Genomic DNA, 23,553 nt, shown 5'->3' on the forward strand with positions numbered 1-23,553 from the left:
GTTTACTGAAAAATGAAGTGCTGGGGGTGGCGATAACCAACGGTGCTCTTGATGGTGCCTGTTTAGTGAAAGATTTCATCCCACCCATATGCAAATCTAACCTTTCTAATATTTGAGCCCAATAAGCCCAAAGACGGGGTTTCAGTAGAAAAATGTTTACTAAAGACTTTCTTCCTTTACAATCTATTGATTTTAATATCCTTACCATTCCTGTTGAATGTCAATATCCCCCTGCAGACTGCCATTGCAAGCCTGAATCCATTTCATTTATTTATACCATTTGAGGGGGAAAGTGCTGAGAAATGAATAAAAAGTTCTTTCTTGCTGGTGTCCTAGCATTGAGAGTCACAACTTGATCATTTGTTTCCTGCATGAATAACTGGGGGTGTTTTAATATGTCCGGGATACGGGTGGCACTGTGGGTTAAACCACAGAGCCTAGGACTTGCTGATCAGAAGGTCGGCGGTTCGGATCCCCACGACAGGGTGAGCTCCCTTTGCTCGGTCCCTGCTCCTGCCAACCTAGCAGTTCGAAAGCACGTCAAAGTGCAAGTAGATAAATAGGTACTGCTCCGGCGGGAAGGTAAACAGCGTTTCCGTGCGCTGCTCTGGTTTGCCAGAAACGGCTAAGTCATGCTGGCCACATGACCCGGAAGCTGTACGCCGGCTCCCTCAGCCAATAAAGCAAGATAAGCACCGCAACCCCAGAGTCAGCCACGACTGGACCTAATGGTCAGAGGTCCCTTTACCTTTTTTAAAATATGTCCATCAAGGACAAGAATATCAGAAGAGCCCCACTGGATCAGACTGAAGGTCCAACAAACTCAAAAGAAAGGGGCCAAGCCCCGTGGCACAGCATGCCGAGGTTCTGGGTTCAAACTCTGGCATCTCTAGGCAAAGCTTTTAATTACCTTTGTCGAGTTACTGAGTTATTAAGACAACTGTGAACTAGATCAGGGGAAGCCAACATGGTGCCTTTCCCGCCCCCCGCCCCCCATTTTATTGTTAGTAGATGTTCAGGCATTCTTTTGACTGAATTGTCTTGCTTCCCACGCATTAATTCCCTGATCAAACACAGCATTGTGATGCTACAAAGCTTGAAAGATCTGTGAAGTCTCCAGCCCAGGTCTAGCTGTCAGGAACCCTCAGACAACTTGGTCTAGGAAGTGGGGAAACTCTTCTATCACTTGGTTTTCCTCATAAGCTAGCTATGAGCAAGCATGACAGAAGTTCTAGTGAAGAACTGAAGTACCTCAGAATACGTAGGAGTGGTTCCATTATCCATGAAGCTGCAACCACCTGTGTGCTTCTCCATGTTTCTATGTTCCTTCTTTCACAAGCTAACATACTTCCATAAAAATGGAATCAAAGGCCCAGGACGCCACACACACCCATCGTACCACTTCAGACACCTGCAAAGCCTTTCTGAAACGAGCATGCACAACTTGAGCAACAACATCTCTTACTACACAACCTTCTGTGGCCTAAGTTATGTTGTTATAGCGGTTGGAGTTCTCTGGGGCTCACAATTCGAACTCCAAACACAACAAGGGGATTATCCCCTCCCTGGGAAAACTGATATTTAGTTTTAAATCAGAGCAAATGTAAGCCAGGTTTTCAGCAAATTGCTGTTTTGTTCCGATTTAAAGCTAAATATTGGGTTTTTCCTGGGAAAGGAATGGGGCAAAGGGGAAATCTATCGGACCTGTACTTTCTAGGCACCGGATAAAAGGATGAGCCCAAGGGCCTTCTTTTCCCCAATTTCAGTCAAAGCTGGTTTGGGGGGAAATGAATCAAAATTATTTCCTAAGAAACAGCAGGATAGATACAGAGTAGATACGGATTGTGATGAACGCTGTGTGTCTACCATTTTCCAAACCAGTGGTGGGGGCGCACTGGGTCAATGGAAGCATGTGCAAAGCCTCACAAGACTGCTACATTTTCTGTTTCATGATGTTTTTCCTTTCTCTTTAATAACCACTCGACTTATTTCTGCTAACTTCTCATGTAATGGATTTAGTGTTCTTCAAAGTCCCTGGTCAGTCTTTTGAGTTCAGCAAAAGCCAAGTCCTTTTATTGTTTCTCTCTACCTCGAGCCAATTTGCTGTTTTGCCTCGACTTGGGTCTCTTGTGCTTGCTTGCTTTAGGATTTGCTGCCAAATGAGGCAAAGGAAACTGTGGCTAGTGAGAGTTCTAAAGCCAATGTTAAAAATTTCATTTGTTCCCTCTTAACATTTTAGGAGCAGTTCTTCTAGGAGGCCTATGTGCCTCCAAGCTAATTAACTCCTAATGAGTGTGAAACACCCAGGGATGTTTACATGAAGGGCACTACAGAAACAAAGATGGACCAGATTGTAGAGCTGGGAGAGATTAACATTATGGTTTGATCCTTTTTATTAAAAAAAAAGTTATTGAAACATTCTTCTTTTCAATACTGTGCTCTAACTGAAGATGATAAAAATCAGCAATCCATACTGATTTTTGTTGAACTGAATCATTCCCATCTCCAGACCATTAGAAATGGCAACTACAATTTCAGTCAGGTAATGGGTTTCTGGGATGACCATCTCATTATGGTGCTGGGAAATTTCCTATCAGGTCAGGAACGTTCTCTGGTTGCCACACTGGCTCACATGCTTAAGCCATCCAGAGATATTTGCTCTGGAATGTCATTTCTCTAACACATTTGTTTTTTGTTCATGGTGCATGGTGGTTTATATGGCTTAAGATGATCTGCACCTGGCCTGGTGGTTGTACGGTCTTGATCAGATGTTTCCTAGTGGCTAAGAGGGTGAGGCCCTGCTTGAAATCTTGCCTGAACTGTGCCTGCATTACCTTAGGTAAGCCGCTGACCTGGTTTGAATGTAACACCACATCATAGGGTAGCATTGCATGAAAAAGCCTGCTCAAGTTTTGGAGTCTTCCCACTCCTCTAAACTTCCTGCACTGCTGCAAGGAGGAAAGTGGACACTTCCTATTTTTAACTATCCATAGTTTACATCCAGACATGAGGAACTGTGGTTAGAAATAAGAAGTGTGTGTTTCTAATTCTCTCCTTTTGGCTTAGCTGAGGAGAGGGTTGCATGAAGCAAGGCTTGGGCAGGTTCCTTTACATAACGACGGTTTAGCACAGGCATAGGCAAACTCAGCCCTCCAGATGTTTTGGGACTACAACTCCCATCATCCCTGACCACTGGTCCTGTTAGCTAGGGATCATGGGAGTTGTAGTCCCAAAAACATCTGGAGGGCTGAGTTTGCCTATGCCTGGTTTAGCATTATGCCTAAATCAGACCGCTATCTCTAAACCTCAGTCCCACCGTTATCAATTGCATATCCGTTTAATGCGTATCCCACCTTTACACCACCATCGATGATGATGATGATGATGCAATGTATGAATGAGGCGCGTTAGATGGCTAGGATGGGCTGATCAAACTCAGTTACAGTCTCAGGTTTGCGGCCACATGTTTTGAAAGGCTGTGTGTGTGTGTGTGTGTGTGTGTGTGTGTGTGTGCTGGGAAAGAGGGTGTCTCTGGGTGCTCAGAGACACGATGATAACATTCACTTTAAAAGGAAGACTCGGAGCGGGAAGCGAGGAAAGATGTCAACAGCAGAGCACACGCATGACTTACATCTGTGCTGGGACAGCTTGATCCATGTACTGTTATACCGAGACAGCTTTTTCTGTATTTATTTACAGCAAAGCTTAATAATTAATGAGCACTTATTATTATAGCTGCTCCAGAACCATATGGCAGGCAGGATGTGAACAAATCTTTCGAGACAAAGCACTCGGGTGGAAGCGTGTTCTGATTTTGCTCCTTTATGTCTGAGCAGAAGGCAGAGGTGTTCTCGCAGCATGAAATGTTTACTTACAGGGTTTCATTTAGAAGGGGGGGGCTCCTTTTCTTGCTTAGCCCATTCCGCCAACAAATTTCAGCCAGGTCCTGGGCCAGGCAGGTCTTCTCTCAGTGGAACTTTAGCTGAGCAAAAGAAAGGTTTCGGGTACAGAGCGGGAAGTGTAGGATTTGCAAGTTCACAAATGATCCACAAAGACTGGATTGAAAGGAACAAACTTTTAGTTCTGCTACTGCAAAACTAGAAGGAAAACCGAAGGTAGAAAAATGCCCTTTGGCTTCCTTTCACTGCAGGTCTCATCCAGAACTGATCCTCTCCCTCCCTCCTTCCAGATCGCTTTATAGTTCCTACTCACAATCCAAGAAGGCTGGAGATGGCATTGAGTCCAGATCATCTGCTCCATGGTGGATCAGAGCCACAAGATGAGCCTGTGTGGTGTAGTGGTTAAGAGCGGTAGACTCATAATCTGGGGAACCGGGCTCGCGTCTCCGCTCCTCCACATGCAGCTGCTGGGTGACCTTGGGCTAGTCACACTTCTCTGAAGTCTCTCAGCCCCACTCACCTCACAGAGTGTTTGTTGTGGGGGAGGAAGGGAAAGGAGAATGTTAGCTGCTTTGAGACTCCTTCGGGTAGTGATAAAGCGGGATATCAAATCCAAACTTCTCCTCCTCCTCCTCCTCCTCCTCCTCCTCCTCCTCCTCCTCTTCTTCTTCTTCTTCTTCTCCTCCTCCTCCTCCTCAATGGAATCCTACTTCATACCCAGTTAGTTAGCAGTATCAACAACAAAATAGCTTTCTCCACCTAAATTTGTTGTTGTAATCTGTCTGTCTAAGGAGACAATGGAGGAGTGCACCTTCAGGGGTCAAACCATTGGAGAGTTACAGCGCCTGCTGTGGCTGTAGAGACTGATACAGGAGAGCCATGTTTTATTGCAGGGGGGGGGAGAGATGAAGGCATCCAGTTTTGCTGCAACAGGTGCACCATGGCGTTCCTTTTCTCTGCACTCATCCCACCTAAATTAGGCTGTTGGAAACTAAGGAAGCTAAGCCAGAGAGGACTGTTGCATGAAAGGGCTGTGAGATGTGGTACTGAAAACATATTCCTTGCTTTAGAAGGTGCTCAGAAGCACCTTTCATTCTAGTTTGGCTGGCAGATCTTGAGCTTCTAGTAATATGCAGTGTAATTCTTAACAAGCCTGAAGTCTTACCAATAACGAGCCAGGCAACATCTATGCGAGTCTCCAATGGCGGTTGCTGTAACTACTGGTAGAAAAAGTTGTGTGTGTGTCTGTGGAAGCAATAAGATTAATTTCACATTGAGGTTTAAAGTGGTGCCATTGTGCTTGTTGTGACCTGGATATAGGCAATGACAAAGCCATTTTGATTAAAGGAGAAAGGTGGCAAAGAAGTTATTTTATTGACAATTGCAGACCACTGCTCCAGTCCAGCAGAGTGAAAGACTGGCTTCTGCTTGTGTCTTTTCAGGAATTCGCTGATTCCCTCTATCAAATGATTACGCAGAAGTTTCAAGAGGTGACAGATAATTTTGCTGCCATCTATGCACGTCACAAATCCCTTGCAGGAATTGTCATGACCAGAGGTAAGCGTAAACTTTATTCCATGCTGGTTTGCAGCCTTATAATTTGTTTGGGAATTATTATTTTTCTAGGTCCTGTGGGATTGCTCAGTTGGTAGAGCATGAGACTCTCAATCTCAGGATTATGGGTTTGATCACCATGTTGGGCAAAAGATTCCTGAATTGCAGGGATTTGGACTAGGTGGTCCTCATGGTCCCTTCCAACTCTACAACTCTATGATTCCACGGTTCTTCTAGTGGAAGATGAAACATAGTTTACACTGGCCACTAGGGGCGGGAGGTAGTTTCTGATTTGTGTTTGAGGTCTTTATAGTATTTGAATTCAGCGATTCAAACTTCTTGTATTGTAATGGTTGCTCTGAGACTTTGTGCTGTGCAGCACTTACAGTGGAGATGGGGGACCTCAGGTCCAGAGGACAAATGTGGCCCTCCAAGCTTCTGAATCTGGCCCTTGGAGCTCTCCCCAAGCCAGTCCTGCTTTGCATCCTTCTCGGGTGTTTTTGCCTGGTTGAAATGTGACCTTGAGCTTAACTTTGCTTCACATTAACTTAATGTAATGTAATGTAACTTAATGTAATGTAACTTAATGTTAGCACTTTCCCATCTCGCTTAGCTAGCTTTGGGCAGGAAGTACAAGGGCTTGGGGGGGCAGCAGATTTTGGCCTCGTCCTCAGCCCCAGCGCATGCGGGTAACAAGACAATGTGTGGTTCACAGGTTCCGCATGAAAGTACTCTTGCAGCCCACTTGGGTATGCAAAGTTGGACCTCTCTGCTATACAACATGATTTTAGAATGGTAGCACTGAATCTACTGCTATGTACTATTGTTAGTTGTTACTATTTATTAGCGTAACTTATAACCCACTTTTCAGCTCGAAGAGCCCCAATACAAAGTACATTTAAATACACAATGTACTATGTCAACAAAATTACTGCAAACACCTTAAGCGCAGTGCAAAGATAAACAACAGAAACCGTCTTTGCCTCCTTCAAGTTCAAAATAAACACCCAAGATAAAGGAGCATTTGCTTGCTTATAAAAAGTTAACATAGATGTGGGTACTGGGAGGGCTAGGGGCCATCACAGAAAAGCCCCTGCTCCTGATAATCCTGGCACTCAAACATGTATAAATCATAAAACAGAGTGAGGGGGTTCATTAAATGATTGAAGAGACTATAATTATATAGGAAGCATAATTCCATCCTACCTTACCTCAATTAATTATTTTGTACCCCACTTTCCAGTCAAAAAATTGTTCCCAAAGCAACATGCCAATACACAACGGAACCAACCCATGTCCTATTGCAGGCTGAGTTGGGGGGGGGAAGATGTGGATAAACAAAAATGCTAGTTGCCAATGATTAAAAAGTATATTTATTTGGGTAACTCCATTCTGGATAACTAAAAATGTCTGAAGCTGAAATCATGCTATAGTGCAGAAATGCATTGTAGGTCTAATCTCACAAATTTTATATTTATGGGTGGTTTTTCCCCAAATCTTTTTAATAGTTGTGGTATTGTCATGATGCTTGAAAATTCATGACGCTTCTAAATTCTGCAGGCAAAACTTTGGATTCTAATCCAATCCCAGGTGTTTTGTCTCCTACGTAGTTTTTACTTCAGCTTGCAAAAGTACAAAGGCAGCAAATTGTGTATCAAATATAAACCATTATCTCATATGCATATGTTTCGAGCTTGACAGACGATTTTTCAGAGAAGGCAGGAGGTATCCAATGCATATTCAGAGGGGGCTTGCTAAATTATCTGGAACAAACTGGCACTGCACTGTAGACTCAGGCTGTGCAATATGTTAACTGCTATGGGCTCTGACTAGATCACGAGGCAGAAGTGAACCACTGTTCAGTCTAGGGCAGAATGAAGGTCATTGGAGTCAATTCCGTCCATCCCTTCATTAAAGAAGCCATAAATATTCAGGGCAGATAGCTGACCCATGGGCTCATAAAGATCCCAGACACGTAATACCCAATATCTGTTCTTGCAAGGACCATGTTACTTTCTGGGCAACATCTGGGCCTCCACAAAGATGGTCACCCATGAAAACCAGCACCCTGTGTGAGCAGAATTCATGTTCCTGCACATAGATGGGCTGGTCCACCCTGTCTGCGTCCCCCTGTGCTGCACTGCACTCCTCTCCAGTTGATCCCATGAGCCTCAGGAGCTGCTTTTGAGGATGTGCAGCATCTGTGGTGAGAAGGGGGATCTGAAAAAGGTACTCACGTGCATCGCACTTTGAATCCTGGCCTAAATGTGTCATTTCAGCAGCCCAAACCGGATGCAGCCAACCGAAAACTTTCTCTTTGAAGAAAGTCAGAAGCTGCACAACTCTCCTAGCATTATGGAAGGTGGGAGGCCTCCTGAGACCTTCTGACTTTTTTCCAAGACTTATCTCCAACGGGAAAGAAGAACCCAGCCTTCTCCCAAGTTTTCCATGCATGCCAAAGGACTCGGCAGGCATGGCTCTTGCAAGTGGGACAAAAAGCAGCTGCAACATCTATACATCCTAGGGAACTCCGAGATGGGAGGAATCTTTCACCTTGTCCCAAGTGCAAGAGAGAAGAGGCCACTGTGAAATGTTCTGCACCTAAAGGAAAGATAGATAGATAGATAAAGTTTTGCATTCGTTTGATTTGGGAGTGTCTTGCTAGAGACCTAACCTAGGGCTTTTTAAATGTTTTGGATCTGTAATGGCACATTTCCTTTCCACCTGCAATTACTGGACATAATAAAGAGCCCCTGCCACACATTCTAAGGCTAATCTATTATTTTCAAAGTCCTTCTTCAAAGAGAGTGGGGGGAAGCCCTCTGCGCACTTACAGTGAATAAGAGGAAGGCTGGTATTTAAACACTATTTTTCCCATTTGAACTTGATACATCTTGACAGTTTAAATATAGATAGAGACATCTTTGTCTGCTTTTCTCTTCAAAATACATAATCTAAGAAGTTTGGTCCTCTTCAGAGAAGGAGGCGAGGAAACTCACAGAAGAGCAATATACATTGATTTTTTGAGTTCAATTTTCTCTTTCTCTTCTCTCTCTTTTTTTTCCTGAAGCTGACAATCACTTTGATCTTAAAAGCAAGCAGGGAGGCCTTTTCAGTTATCTTACATATGAAATAAAGATGAAGTGGACAAAAGGGGCTCTAAACAGCAATTTCACGCTGTGATAAAAGATGGCAAATTATCGCCCATATCTCATGAAATGGATCTTAATGATTGCTAAGTGAGGTAGCAGGAGAAAAGTAAAAAGTTGGCAATCTGTCTCCATGGATCCTTCCAGTCATTTTAAGATTCGGAAGGCAGGGCACCTAAAGGTAATCAAGAATATTGATGGGCAATTGATTCCTGGCCCTTAGTTTACTGCCTGGTAAAATGTATTAGCAGACTGATACAATAGGCCAGCGATTTAAGGAGCCAATATGCCGTCGGAAGCATTGTCAAAACAGCAAAGCCAAGCATGCGTGCTTTACAAAACTCCTCCACAAACAAGTTCTGGGGGGCTGCGTTACATCAGACACACTTTGCAGCAGGGGGAGCCAACTTTTGGGGGCCAACGAGCGCATTTGAAATTTTGGGGAAGTGCTATGGGCATCTGTCACACACACAAAAATGGCTGCTGTAGAAGATGTGGAGTAACACAAATTAGCTGCCATGTTTTAAAGAGCAGAGGAGGGCGTATGACCACAAAATGGTGTGGGACTTCCTCTCTGTCGATGAGAAAAAAGGCAACAGCATCAGCCACCACTGCGCTTGCTTACAGGGGGAAGGTCTTTGCACCTCTCCTCACGAGGGAGGGGGGCCCACTCTGGGGTCCATTGAAATGTGGGCAGGAGAGACCAAGCCATTGCAAATGGAACTGAGGAGGAGGAAATGAGGTCCAATGACAGAGGGCTTAATGGGGAGCAAAACTGCTTAAAGAAACAGAGATCTCAGAAGGGCTCTGAGGATGGGACAACTGAAGCCAACTGAAGAGCTGACCAGGTGCTTCCTGAAGGCAAGAGAAGCCCCTGGGGCTCTGAAGACCCTCAAGATCCATAGAAGGAAGGTAGAAGCTCTCACAATGAAGCCTTGAGATTGTGCCTCTCTGCATCCTTGTTTACCATACTGTGATTTGCCTGCCCTAACATAACGTATGTGTAGACTACCTATCCAGTGCAATGCCACTATTGAATTGGAGGGTCAAAGGTGCTGTGTTTTTGTTTGTTTGCTTGCTTAACATTTTGTTACGCCATCCTTCATACAAATCCCAAGGTGGTGTACATCACTAAAACACAACTTCATAAAGCAGTGCATTAAAACAAAATGAGTGAAAGCACGTGGCAATTATTAAGCAGTGGGTTGACAAAGCAGATGACACAGAGATTTCTCCAAGTAGTTCTGGAAGTAAGCTGGAACTGAACTGAACTGAACTGAACAGCTCAGCTGGCCTGCTTTTATAGGCAGCCGGCTGTCAACATTGTAACAACAACAACCCAGGGTTTCCCGCCTAAATTAACTGATATGGACCTGAATGAAAACTATCTACACAATACGCCTGGTGGCCAGCATGAGAACTTCAATACTTAACAGCAATACATAAGTATAATGCACCAATAGCCACAGTAGCTTTGTGACAATAACCTCCCAGGGTTTGGCATCAGTCACCCACAAAAGGCTGGGTGGGTGAATAAAGCCAACTTCAGGAGTCACCAAAAGCTCAGCAGAGCTGCTGCCTGCCCAATTTCAAGTGATCTGTGTGGAACACTCTGCATGCAGATAACTGGGGTCAGGGCTTGCTCCAGGTGGCTCTGGGCAAAGGATCCTCTAGTAGATCCCATCCTCTGCCAGCTGGCCCTGGGAGGCTCCTCTGGCTGTGGTAGTAGTGCTGCAAGCAGTCAGCCAACCTTTGAATTTCCCACAGTGCCCCAGAATTAAGCTTATTCAGAGGCTTGGTGGGAAATCCATCCACTTAGTGCAGCTTGGTCTGCCATGTTGGAACAGGGGCAGGGGCTTGGTTAGCATTAGGGGCCTGATGTTGACCCTAACCTATGTCCATGAATGAAGAGATGATCAGGAGACCCTTCACAGAGGGATGATTTCCCAGAGTGCTTCAACAGTCAGTCCCTCTTTGAGGGAAGGGGGATAAAGTTCTCTGAGCAACTCTCAGCAGCCTTCACAGACTACAGCTCCCAGATTCTCTGGAGGAAGACACAACTGTTGAGGGTGGTATATGATACTGCTTTAAATGTATGGCACAGGTGGAGACTATAATCACAGCTTCCTGTGCCCCACTGCAGCACACTGATGGAGGCAGATGCAACACCTCAGAAGCATGGGCAGAGGTGCATATGATTCTGCTAAATCAGCGTACTCTCCGCCAGGCCAGCAGTTTTCCTTCTTCTCTGTTCACAGAGGGGACAGGGGAGTAAATGAAATGGGCCATAGAAACCAGAAGCGGGAAAGACTGCTAAGTCATCACATCCATGCCTCCGCAAGTGCTGGATTGCTCCCCGTACTACACCCTTGAGTGCCTTTCTTTCCCAATTTGAGATTTAAATGTACCACTTAGCAGCGGGTCTTTTGGCTCCTCCTTGGGGAGCCCTCCTCCACTCTAAGTAGCCTTTGTTGTTGATAATAATCCCCTCTCCTCCTTGATTTTCTTGCCTTTGATTGTGCTGAAGCCATCTTCGTTATAATACAACAGTTGCTTTCTTTCCCCGCTTCACGCAAAACCTTCTCTGGGTTTACACCTTTTGCGAGCTTCCAGGCCATTTTCCTCTTACCTTAGTGCATCAATTAGTGCAGTTATACATATTTGATTATTTTAATCTCTCCCGTGGAGCCATTCTCTGCTTGCAAACATTTAATCAGTTCTGTTGCCACTCTGATTTATTCCCTGTTCTGTCAACATCGGATTCGTGGCGATCCTGAGCAAGAGAATTCTAATTAGGGATGACATAAGGTGGCTATTCTTGCGTGAACAGGGATGTAAAATGTGGTGCACTGCTATTTTTGAACTCCCCACTGACGTGAAGAGAGCTGATCCAACATAAGAGCAAATTTGCCTGAGAGAGAGAGTCATTTTCTCCCTATGAGCCCACTCTCTGTGAGGTTCAGTAGGATCTCTAGGCCTCAGGATCAGGCCTTGTCTTAGGCTCTGCTTCCAGGGCAAGAAGCCCCTCAGGGAATCCCCACATTGCTTTTTTGTTGTTGTTTTTATTTGTACTTTTCAAGTTTATACATTTCATTTGTTCTATAATCAATTTAATATTTCAAAGTTTGACTTCCTTCCCCCTTTCTGCAGTCCCTTATTTTTTAATATCTTCTGCGTATTCAAATCCATTTAATTATCTACTTGAAATATATACTCTTATGAAACTGCAGGTTATTCCAATAATCTTGCCAAAGCTTTTATCTGTTTGCAATTTATCTGTAAATATTCAACAAACCATTTCCATTCTTTTATAAAAGTTTGTTATCTAGGTTTCTTATTCTTCCAGTAAGTTTTGCCATTTCTGCATATTCCAGAAGTTTTTGTATCCATTCTTCCTTTGCTGGGACTTCTACTTCTTTCCACTTTGGGGCAAGTAGGATTCTTGCTGCTGTAGTAGCATACATGAATAAATTTTTAGGTAGTTCTGTCCCTATAATTCCCAAAGGAAAAGCTTCTGGGGGTTTTTTTTTACAAAAGATATTTTGAACATCCTTTTCAATTCCCCCACACTGCTGCCTCCATGCCACCCTGGCAATTCCACTCTCCACTCACACTTCCTGCCCTTGCCGCTACCCTGCATGGATGGCACAAGCCATAACCAGCACTGGCATACTACAAGAAGCAGCTGAGCTGCCGGTGCCTACCTCTTCCTGTCACCTGCTCAACTCCTCCCCAGGATGCAGCTGGAGGGAGAAGAGGGAGGGCTGGCTATCAAACTTCACAGAGATCTTCCATCTGCAAGTTTTTTTCTGCACACACCACCCAAAGCAGAAGGCCTTTCTCTCTTTTTTCATATCCTCAGCAGAGGATATGCGGTTGCTATGGAAAAGCCCATCACGAAAGAAAGCTTGGAATGCCTGGTGGAATGTCACCTAATGCAAAATAGTGACTTTCTTAAGATGGATGTTGATTTAGTGGAATCTAGGGTGGCAACCTAGATTGAAGCTGAGGCTCCAATACTTTGGCCACCTCATGAGAAGAGAGGACTCCCTGGAAAAGACCCTGATGTTGGGAAAGATGGAGGGCACAAGGAGAAGGGGACGACAGAGAATGAGATGGTTGGATGGTGCTCTTGAAGCTACTAGCATGAGTTTGATCAAACTGCGGGAGGCAGTGGAGGACAGAAGTGCCTGGCGTGCTCTGGTCCATGGGGTCACGAAGAGTCGGACACGACTAAACGACTAAACAACAACAACAACAACAGGGTGGCAACTGCAATTTTAAAAGACAGGTTCCTGGAGTTCTGGGCAGATGAGTTGGTGGCAATGTAAAATGCCGACAGAAGTGGGATGTGATGGTTTGGGTTCACTTCAAAGAGAGTGCCACGGAAATAAGCATAATGGACATGGGTGGCACTGTGGGTTAAACCACAGAGCCTAGGACTTGCCGATCAGAAGGTTGGCGGTTCGAATCCCTGTGACAGGGTGAGCTCCCGTTGCTCGGTCCCTGCCCCTGCCAACCTAGCAGTTCGAAAGCACATCAAAGTGCAAGTAGATAAATAGGTACTGCTCCGGCGGGAAGGTAAACAGCGTTTCCATGTGCTGCTCTGGTTTGCCAGAAGCGGCTTAGTCATGCTGGCCACATGATCCGGAAGCTGTACGCCTGCTCCCTCGGCCACTAAAGCGAGATGAGCACCGCAACCCCAGAGTTGGCCACGACTGGACCTAATGGTCAGGGGTCCCTTTATCTTTACCAAAGGGTAATGGCATTATGGACGGGTTTCATAGTGGTTGGGGCGGTGGGGCCTTAGGCTGCCATTCTAAGCATGCTGATGTAGAAAGTGATGTTTGCCAACTGGATTCAATAGCATGAACTGGGAGAGGTCCGTTTTCTCCTGCATACCCCAATAGAACATCCCTTTCTCTTTTTTCAATATCCTTGGCAGAGGGTGGTCTAATGAACACCATAAAGTCACTATGGGAAAGAACGGCACAGATATAGCCTGGAATGAGACTACATTGGCTTTGAGAAAAGTTCAGTTGAGCTCTATTCCAGAAACAATAAAATGAATAAAATAATCAAGAGTGGGGCTGGAAGTTCAGCATGATTAGAAAACACACACACACACGTTTGATTGATTTGTTAAATGGAAAACAAACAAAAAAGAATAGCAAATTATTGCCTACCAGCTAGATATGAACCAGCACTGAAAATTACATGAAATTGTACCTCATGAATAATTCACAAGGATGACTTTAATCTATCATTATTTCCAGCTCTCTCTTTTTACCGAACAACTTGTTCACGTCAGTCATCACCATTAGAGGAAGGGGGAAATGAAGGGAAACAGATCTGTCTTCCGAAACCTGATGCCCTGCAGATGTTTTGGTAACTACAGCTCACGTCAGTCCCCATGCTAGCCATCTTCATATGGTAGCCATCTTCAAATATCTAAAGGGCTGTCACATGGAGACACAAATAGGATTGGGTGGCTAACTTAATTCTGCCATTTCAGATTTCTGTCAATTTGTCCCAATGCCTCATCCCTTCCAGAGAAGAAACTAGGAGTTCTCTTACCCACCCTAGCAGAAAGGTCCAACAAAAATATTTGGTTTAATGAAGGTGTACTGTAGTTCGTTGCATACATACATTTATTTATATATTTTTCCCGGGGCACATGAGCTTCCTTGTTTCATGGATCTCTCAATCAGGCAGAACAAGCAGGTAGCAAAATTTCATCTTTCAGAGAGAGAGAGCAAATTAGGTTACATGGGACTGATAACATTTGCATTGCTGATAATGGGTTATTTACAAGGCTGGAATCATTTGCATTGCTGATAAGAGTCTATTTGCAAAGCTGTGTTACAAGTAACGGAAAACATTTGCAATTTACAAAACTATTCGCTAGCGTATTAGAGACCGATTAGGGTTTTAAGGAAGGGTTCAGTTGAGGCCAAATGCCTAAAGAAAAAGGAACTTAACCCTCAAAGTGATTTTCAGCTTCAGCAGATCTTAGGATTGCTTTAACAACCAGTTGTCATCGTATGGGAAATGGTTCCTTGAAAGCTGGGGCTTAGAGTCCAGCCTGATTAGCCACTCCACATATTTGAGACCATAACTGCCCCCCAAAACAATAAGGGGAAAGTCCATAACTGACCGTTATCAAGAACATACTTTTTATGCATCCTACTATCAGTATTCCAGTTATCTGTGGTCCCCCATATGTTTAGCTCCCATCAGCCCTAGCCAGCCAGCATGACCAATGGGATGGTGGGAGTTGTAGTCCAACAACATATAGAGAGCCACAGGTGAGCTACTCCTGAGTTTTAAAATCCCAGATAGCAGTGCTGGCAAAGACGCTGGTGTCTTAGATGGTGGGGTTTTGCTTCCAGTTGTATATCTAAGTTATCAGGAATCTAAATGATCTCGGTAAGACCTTGCCTCTTTTAGTTTATTTATCTTCTGGAAGGTCCCCTCTTACTTCTCCGCCGCCGCCCCCCCCCCCCCGCAATTTAACTTGACCCCAGAGTGGGAAGAAGGTAGATTGGGATCTACTGATAGATCTCTGGGTGATTTGCCGTAGATCCAGTGCTTTTTTTCTAAAAACAAATGTTTAGAGGTACTATCATTTTCCTACTCATCTTGAAATACTGCCCCTCAATGAGGCCAAACTTAGATTCACAAAATGTTTAGAGGTATGCCTACCCCTGCGTAAGCCCCCCCCCCCGCGAAAGTACTGAGTAGATCACCAAGATTTCTGGCTCCCAGTCATTTAACCACCATGACCACAACAAAACAGCCTCCTTCTAAATCTTCACCTTCTAAATTAAGTGGCTGAGATGAAGAAATCTTGAGGGGGAAACCAGGAGGGGATTTTCATGAGACCGGAAACTCACTTCTGGTACTGAAAACAAATTTATGGACTGAGCATGAGCTAGAGCGTGGGTAGGCAAACTGAGGCCCGGGGGCCGGATCCGGCCCAATCGCCTTCTCAATCCGGCCCACAGACGGCCCAGGAATCAGCGTGTTTTTACATGAGTAGAATGTGTCCTTTTATTTAAAATGCATCTCTGGGTTATTTGTGGGGCATAGGAATTCGTTCATATTTTTTTTTTTCCAAAATATAGTCCAGCCTCCCCACAAGGTCTGAGGGGCAGTGGACCGGCCCCCTGCTGAAAAAGGTTGCTGACCCCTGAGCTAGAGGAACTCTGTTCCTCAACTGTATTTTGCTCACTCCCAGACATTAATTTGCACCTGGCACTCCACCGTCAGTGATATGTCATGGTTTGGCTTAGCATTACATGCAAACTGGGTTTTTATGTCCCTTCTCCCCACTTTAAATTACACCTTCACCAGCACATGGCTGACAAAGCAACTCTTCCTCCTTATTCTCCCCTATTACCTTGCTTCATTTCCTTTTCAAATTGAAAACTATTATAAGGGTTTAGCCCAATATTAAAACCCTCCATTTATAAATTGTTCACCCTTTATATCTAATTTCATCCAGTCTTTCCCCACTCCCCCCATCATCCCCAGAAGGTGTAAGGCTTTATTTCATGCAGTGATTTGAAGGGGAAAGAAATATATTCAGAAGACTTTGTCAGACAGATGTATCAGGTGTCAAGGTTATAACAAAGGATGAAGTTCAGTTCTCCCGATTTATTTTAAATTGTGTGATTCTAGGGTCAGTGAGTCTTATAATAAGGCTTTGCAAAAATTGGGTTAAAGCAGGATAAAAACAGTAAACTGCAAGTGTGTGTGCATGTGTGTTATGATTAATTCTTTTTAATGGTTATTTAATTACTTAGAGTGACTGTAGCATTCTTCATTTGGTCGGCCAGGGGAAAAAGCAAAAAAAACAATTGTTATTACACTAAAAATCAACTCTGAATGTTTCTGCTATTTACAAATCAACAGTTTGGATCATGTTGGATCATGCGTCTTGGATCATGTGTCTTTCCATGTGAAACATTTTAAGTGTATACCAATAACTGCCATGTGCACATGTAGCAAGCAGATGATTCTATCAGGGACCTGGGATTGAGAGTAGCCACAGACCTCTACCACACGTAGATACAGAAGCAATCATATATGAGTGATGCACTACCAAAAATAAACTCCTCTTACGTGGTTAACATTGCCCAGATTCCTTCACACCCAGAGCCTACAAATCTACCTGAAACCCTGGTTTCAGATTCTGATTATGAGGATAATGGATTTTATCTAATGGATTACAAAAAGTATGCAGAGGAGGGTGACCAAAATGATCAAGGGTCTGGAAACCAAGCCTTATGAGGAGTGGTTGAGGGAGTTGGGCAAGAGGAGATGGAGAGGAGATACTCGTAATCTGGTGAACCGGGTTCGCTTCCCCGCTCTTCCACATGCAGCTGCTGGTTGACCTTGGGCCAGTCACACTTCTCTGAAGCCTCTCAGCCTCACTCACCTCACAGAGTGTTCATTGTGGGGGGAGGAAGGGAAAAGGAGATTGTTAGCTTCTTTGAGACTCCTTAAGGAGAGTGAGAGGCGGGATATCAAGTCCAAACTCCTCTTCTCCTTCTTCAAATATCTCAAGGGCAGTCACATGGAAGAGAGAGCAAGCTTGTTTCCTCCTGCTCTGGAGGGTTGGACTAGAACCAGTGGATTCAAGTTACAAGAATGGAGATTCTGACTAAATTGGCAGTAAGAACTGTTCAGTGGAACAGACTCTCTTGGAAAGTGGTGGACTCTCCTTCCTTGGAGGTTATTAAGCAAAGGTTGGATGGTCATCTGCCATGGATGCTTATTTGAGATCCCTGCATTGCAGCGGGTCGGACTGGATGACTCTCAAAGTCCCTTCCAACACTACAATTCTACGGATCAATAAAAATGGTAGCGGAGGGATCGAGTTATAAGAGTTGGTGAGGGCTTGGAGGCATGAGCCCCATGATGAGGAACACGGGAGGGTAAAAGAAAAACTGTAAAATGCTGCAAACCATCTGAAAAAGCAAGACATAAATCTAATGAATAAATATGGCAATATGCTTCATATTGGGACAGACACATAAAGTGTGACGTTCTTAGTGCCTGCCCTGCAACCGTGGAATTCCTTTTATTCGGAGAATGCTACAGCCTGATCCTCTTTTAAGATCATCTTGGCCTGAGCTAGTTTTTGGAAGTCACCACTACAGTCTGTTACTTGGAATGATTTAGCTGTTTGGTTAATGTTTCTCATAGCTTGATTTATAACTGACGGCTGAACTCGCTCCCCCCACCCCTGCAGTGTTGAAACCTACCTGGAGCCTTAAGGAATCAGAAGTAGCTAAGTTTCCAAATAAATAAAAGAAAGGATAATGTTTTACGCTAGGAGGAAGAATGCTTTTATCTCTCTACAGATGGAAACACTAGTTTCCTTGCAGATGTGCTTCTGAATTTATGTCCTATTGCTACGAGCATTTTCCGTTATGCACGATTCCTTCAAAAGTATGCTGACGGTGAGCTGTTGTTAATCACTGCCGTCACTCATTAATGCTGTGGTTCGTGGTCTAATGGCCCGTGGTTTCAGTGCAGATATGAAAGGTGGCGTCAGGCCCCACGTTATATATAATGAGCCAATAACCATCTGGGTTGCCAAGACTCAGTAGAGGACAGAATAAATTTGCTCCACTGGTCCTTTCCCTTTCTCCAGATCACTCATATATTTACTGTTGTAACATACCCTCCAACATTTATCCGATGAAAATAGGGATGTCCTGTTCCATAATAATATTTATAATACTTTTATTATTTACACCCCGCCAATCTGACTGCGTTGCTTCAAACACTCAAGGTGGATTCCATCACACATAAAAAACATAATAAAACATTAAACATTTAAAAAACCTTCCTTATACAGTCGTACCTCATTTTGTGGCCAGAACAAGGCAGACGTTCACGAAGGTATTACTGTACAGGTCTGCCTTCAGATGTCTTCTAAAGGTTGAATAGTTGCTTATCTCCTTGGTTTGTAGGCCTCATAACTCCATAAGGGTAAAGGTAAAGGGGACCCCTGACTATTAGGTCCAGTCGTGACTGACTCTGGGGTTGCGGCGCTCATCTCGCTTTATTGGCCGAGGGAGCCAGCGTACAACTTCCGAGTCATGTGGCCAGCATGACTAAGCCGCTTCTGGCGAACCAGAGCAGCACATGGAAACGCCATTTACCTTCCCGCCGGAGCAGTACCTATTTATCTACTTGCACTTTGAGGTGCTTTTGTTAGCAGGAGCTGGGACCGAGCAACGGGAGGTCACCCCGTCGCGGGGATTTGAACCGCCGACCTTCTGATCAGCAAGTCCTAGGCTCTGTGGTTTAACCCACAGTGCCACCCACATCCCTTACTCATAACTCCATACCCCCCAATAATTCTCAGATGAAAATAGGGATGTCCTACCATACCCTCCAACTTTTCTCCGATGAAAATAGGGATTGCCTATGGAAAAGCAGGGCATTCTGGGATCAAATCAGAAAATGGGACGGCTTCTGTAAATCCAGAACTGTCCTTGGAAAACAGGGACACTTGGAGGTTCAGATGTAACCTGCCTAAGGTCTTAGGACAAAGGCCAGGAATTGAAGTTATTTAAAATAACCAAACAAACAATGGAGCTTATTAAAGGGCAAGTAAACTGAGTGTAGAAGGGTAGAGCTTGAGAACAGGGGGAGATCCAGCTGCAGATTTTATTCTGTATGCACCTCTATCTGGGCAAACAACTAACACTTCAATAGCAGCCGGTGGAAGACAAAACAGAGACCTGGCCGAAAAGGAAGGCCTGTGTTTTCTGTACAACTTCTAAAGAAGAGCAGCTCTAAAACTCCCTTACTTTTTATTTAGTGCTTCCAGTGGCACAGAAATGAAAGCTCACATTACAAGGGATGTATGTTGCCATTATAAAAAACAAAAGCCACCCTAAACCCAGCAGGCTACTATTTATCAGTACTGCAAGAGATTCTTTTATTACCTCCTTACAGGGATGTACACCTCTTGCGATGTAGTTATTGATTTCAACAAGTAAACTTCCTGGCTGGCTTTTATCTAGGAATTAGCAGTCCGGACTGAAATGGGATCCCACATTATTCCAGCAGTGTCGTGATGCGAGATGGCTGCATATTCCAGGAGCCGTGTAATCACCCTATTAGAGCTGTCTCCACTGCCACATGAAAGCGTGGTCTTTAAGTACTCGAGCAATTACGAGTGTTAACGCTGCCAGGCGATTCTAAAAAAGACCGCCGGTGTGGTGTGACGCAGTGCGGGGTTTTGTGTGTGTGTGGCGGTTTTTTGTTATTTAATTATTTTGCCTCCCTGCAGGTTTGGATGTCCGGCAGGCTCAGGTTATTGTGCTGACATCGGGTACCAAGTGCATAAATGGAGAATACCTTAACGACCAAGGGCTCGTGGTCAATGACTGCCACGCAGAGATTGTGGCACGGAGGGCCTTCCTTCACTTCCTTTACTCGCAGCTGGAGCTTCACCTGAGGTAAAACTGCGCTTGGGTGGTTCGGTTTCGGTTTGGTATTTGTATTCTGCTTCTCCAGCAAGAGCGTCGAGCTTAAAGAAGCTCGCAATAAATCAGTAACACTGGAGATTGGTGAACATTTCTCTCTCAAAATAATAATAATAACAATAATAATATCATCCCCCCAAAAAAGCATAAAATAGGCAAAACCCAACAAACGCAGCAAATAATAAACAGAGTTCAATGCAATCTCACAGCAATTCAAATACCGTATTTTTTGCTCTATAAGGCTCACTTTTTCCCTCCTAAAAAGTAAGGGGAAATGTGTGTGCACCTTATGGAGCGAATGCAGGCTGCGCAGCTGTGCAGTGATCCCTCTTGCTGTTCTGGCTTCTGGGATTCAGAATATTTTTTTCTTGTTTTCCTCCTCCAAAAACTAGGTGCGTCTTATGGTCTGGTGCGTCTTATAGAGCGAAAAATACGGTAGTGTCCAAGAAATGACAACCATCTGATATTTATGCAGAGAACAAAATAGAATGGAAAAATTAGTATATGTTTGCCCGCCAAGTGAATAAAGGCTGGAGGAGCTAAAACCAGGAAAGGAAATGTATTCTATACATATATGTATCAGGCACTGCCAATGTGGCATGATGTCATGAACTGGCAGGACTATGGGAAGGAGGAAGAGGAAGAAAAGGATCCCAGTGAGGGGTGTAGCTGAGACTGGGACACACCAGGGCAAGGTGGAGATGGGGAAGGAGAGGTTGACGTAGGAAGTACTCAGAGGGTGGCAGAGGATGTTGAGGGGATGGGGGTCAGTGCACAGGAAGCAGAGCAGCAAGACCCATCTCCAGAGCCAGAGGGTGTCTCCACAAACACGGTGGACTCTGAGGCATAGGGAGCAGTGAGAGTGGCGCTCCAGTAGGCTGAGGCAAGCAAGGGCCCACAGCCCAGCTCCCTAGCTGGCCAGGTGGGGCTGGCTAGCTCTGGGAAGAGGCTTGGAGCAGATGAGAGTCACCTGCTTCATCAAGTCCAGATGTTGCAATCAGCACGCAAAGTACAAAAGGTCAGCAGAGCTGAGTTTGCTCAACTGCCCATGTTGATGGACCTCAGCTTTGATGCTCCAGTATCTCTGCGGGGCTGTGCTCCAGTTTGGACTTTGGACACGTGGACTGACCCTGGACTGGGGGCTTGACCTACTGACTTGCCGCCAGGTAGGCCAGGGGTTTAGGACATGTAGTAGTAGTGATGGCTGCAGTGCACTTCTTTGTACCTCCTCGACAGCGCCTCCTGATTCTGTGAGGTGCTATTGGTCTCCTCCCACCTATAGGGAAGAAATGGTGGGGCTTCCCTCTGGGGTCTCCTGGCTTCTGCACCTGCCAGGTGTGATTCAGAATGGGGCCCTTTCCCCCACCCAGTGGCGGCCTTTGATTCCCACTTCAACCATTTCCAATATGATCTTTATTCCCCTTCTGTTCCATCTGTAGATCTTCACTCCCATCTTCCTCCCTGGTGGTGGTGGTGGTGGTGGTGGTGGTGGGCATTTTGTGGCTCGCCTCAGGTGCCAAAAGGTATTGGGCCAGCGTCGCATGTATATGTTTTCAGGTTGTTGACATGCAGCCAAATAACTCTACACAGGGAGTCGGATTTAGTCGAGAGACACTTTATGCCAGCCTATTTTCTTCCAGCAGCTATTAGATTTTAATCACAAAGCCGTGTTTCACGAAGCACTCTTGGTTGTTTTTGATGAATGCTTTAAACACAGGCCTGATAATAGCAGTAAATGACCAGCGAATGAAAGACTAGCCGTCTTCTCATTACGGGCATTTTCCTCCTTCGCAGCTGCTGAGTCATCCTGGGGAAGGTTATTTACGATGAACACGCTCTCTTGTATACTGTTGATCATTAATACGTTTGTTGGGTCTTAAAAGAGCTGCCCGTTGGTGCGTGAAGCAGACAGTCACCCTGGAATCCAAACAGGATACCGTAGTGCTCCCTCTGTCTGACAATAAATGTCACAGGGCTGGAAACAAAGGGAGAATTAGCTTTTCCTAGACGTCGCTCGGTCACGAATGCCTTTCCCTCTGTAGTTTGGCCCTTCAGCCGGTTTGGCTCACCCTGAATCTAAGGGCCAAACTATGTGATATTAAATGCTTGAATGCAGCTAGTTATGTACATTGGTTATTTATATCATAGTCACGGGAAAACCTCTGGGCAAGAGGTAGATAACTTCTTTCAGCCTGAGGGCCACACTCCCTTGTGAGGAAGCTTCCTGGTGAGCCAAAAGTTCAAATTAATCCCTGGGTTTTGTGAAAGAAGCTCTTCACTCTGCAAACAGGGAGGAGTCCATGTTGGGCTGTACCTGTAAATACAGTGGTACCTCTGGTTACGTACTTAATTCGTTCCGGAGGTCAGTTCTTAACCTGAAACTGTTCTTAACCTGAAGCACCACTTTAGCTAATGGGGCCTCCTGCTGCCGCCGCACGATTTCTGTTCTCATCCTGAAGCAAAGTTCTTAACCCGAGGCACTATTTCTGGGTTAGCGGAGTCTGTAACCTGAAGTGTATGTAACCTGAAGCGTATGTAACCCGAGGTATCACTGTATGTGAAAAATTCAGTAATTGTGGTGTTTTTCTTTTTTGCATCACTGTTCCATCTGGGCATTGATGAAATGTGGCATGTCAGTAACAGAGCAAGTGGTCATAACTTGAAAGAAAGAGAGTAAAAAGCGAGAACCAGAAAGAGATCGGCCGTAACTGACACTGTCTCTTATAGTCTCTGCATTTTATTTCATTTTTTCATTTTTGGGTGTACATTAAATTATTATGTTTTTCTGCTTAGCAGTCCCTGTGCTTGCTTTGTGTTAAGAATGGCATCCTAGTCCCTGAAGACAGAAGTGCAATCACTGTATCTTAAGCTCCGTATTGATCTATCTCCACAGCACATTCGGTTACGTTATTATGTTATTTGGATCGATGATACATTCCTTTTGTGTAGCGAATTCTCAGAGCAACACAAAACCCTGTTTACAACAACTTCTACAGATGGCTCTCTCACACACACACTTGATTTAACCAGGAGCCGATGCCTCTGCTCTATTGAACTACACACACACACACAAATACACACAAATTCTGCCTACCCCCAGTACCTTCTGAGTTGAAATGACTGCAAAGCTAAGTTCCCTTCCCTTCCACAACACGGTAATCCTTTTTATGCCTTGTTCACACATGATGTTGATCAGGTCTTTGGGGTTTAGCTCAAAAATAGTGGGGCATGTTTCAGAGTAAAGTTGAGCAGAATTTCTACTCATAGTGAAAGGATGGCAAAAGTGTCTCAAGGCTGTCCCTCCCCTTCCTCTTGCCCACATCCTTCTCATTTCTCTTCAGGCAGTATTTTCAAAATAAGCACAATTAATTTATGGAACTCACTGCCGCAAGACAGAGTCATTTGTGGCCCCAAGCATTCGTGGTTTTCAGATAAATA

At 44.7% G+C, this 23,553-nt stretch overlaps 1 protein-coding gene across 6 annotated transcripts in view; it reads left to right on the plus strand.

Moving 5' to 3' along the window:
- The window catches only part of ADARB2 (adenosine deaminase RNA specific B2 (inactive)), a 367,260-nt gene that overhangs the window by 299,117 nt on the left and 44,590 nt on the right, over positions 1 to 23,553 (plus strand). For all 6 annotated transcript variants that reach the window (XM_082192280.1, XM_082192283.1, XM_082192281.1 and 3 more), the window contains 2 exons: positions 5,342 to 5,456; positions 19,920 to 20,088. In XM_082192280.1, coding sequence (XP_082048406.1) covers positions 5,342 to 5,456; positions 19,920 to 20,088 — 284 coding nt within the window. The remainder of the gene's footprint in view (positions 1 to 5,341; positions 5,457 to 19,919; positions 20,089 to 23,553) is intronic.

This window comes from Podarcis vaucheri, assembly GCF_965113315.1.
Source record: "Podarcis vaucheri genome assembly, chromosome: 12".
Taxonomy (NCBI): Eukaryota; Metazoa; Chordata; class Lepidosauria; order Squamata; family Lacertidae; genus Podarcis; species Podarcis vaucheri.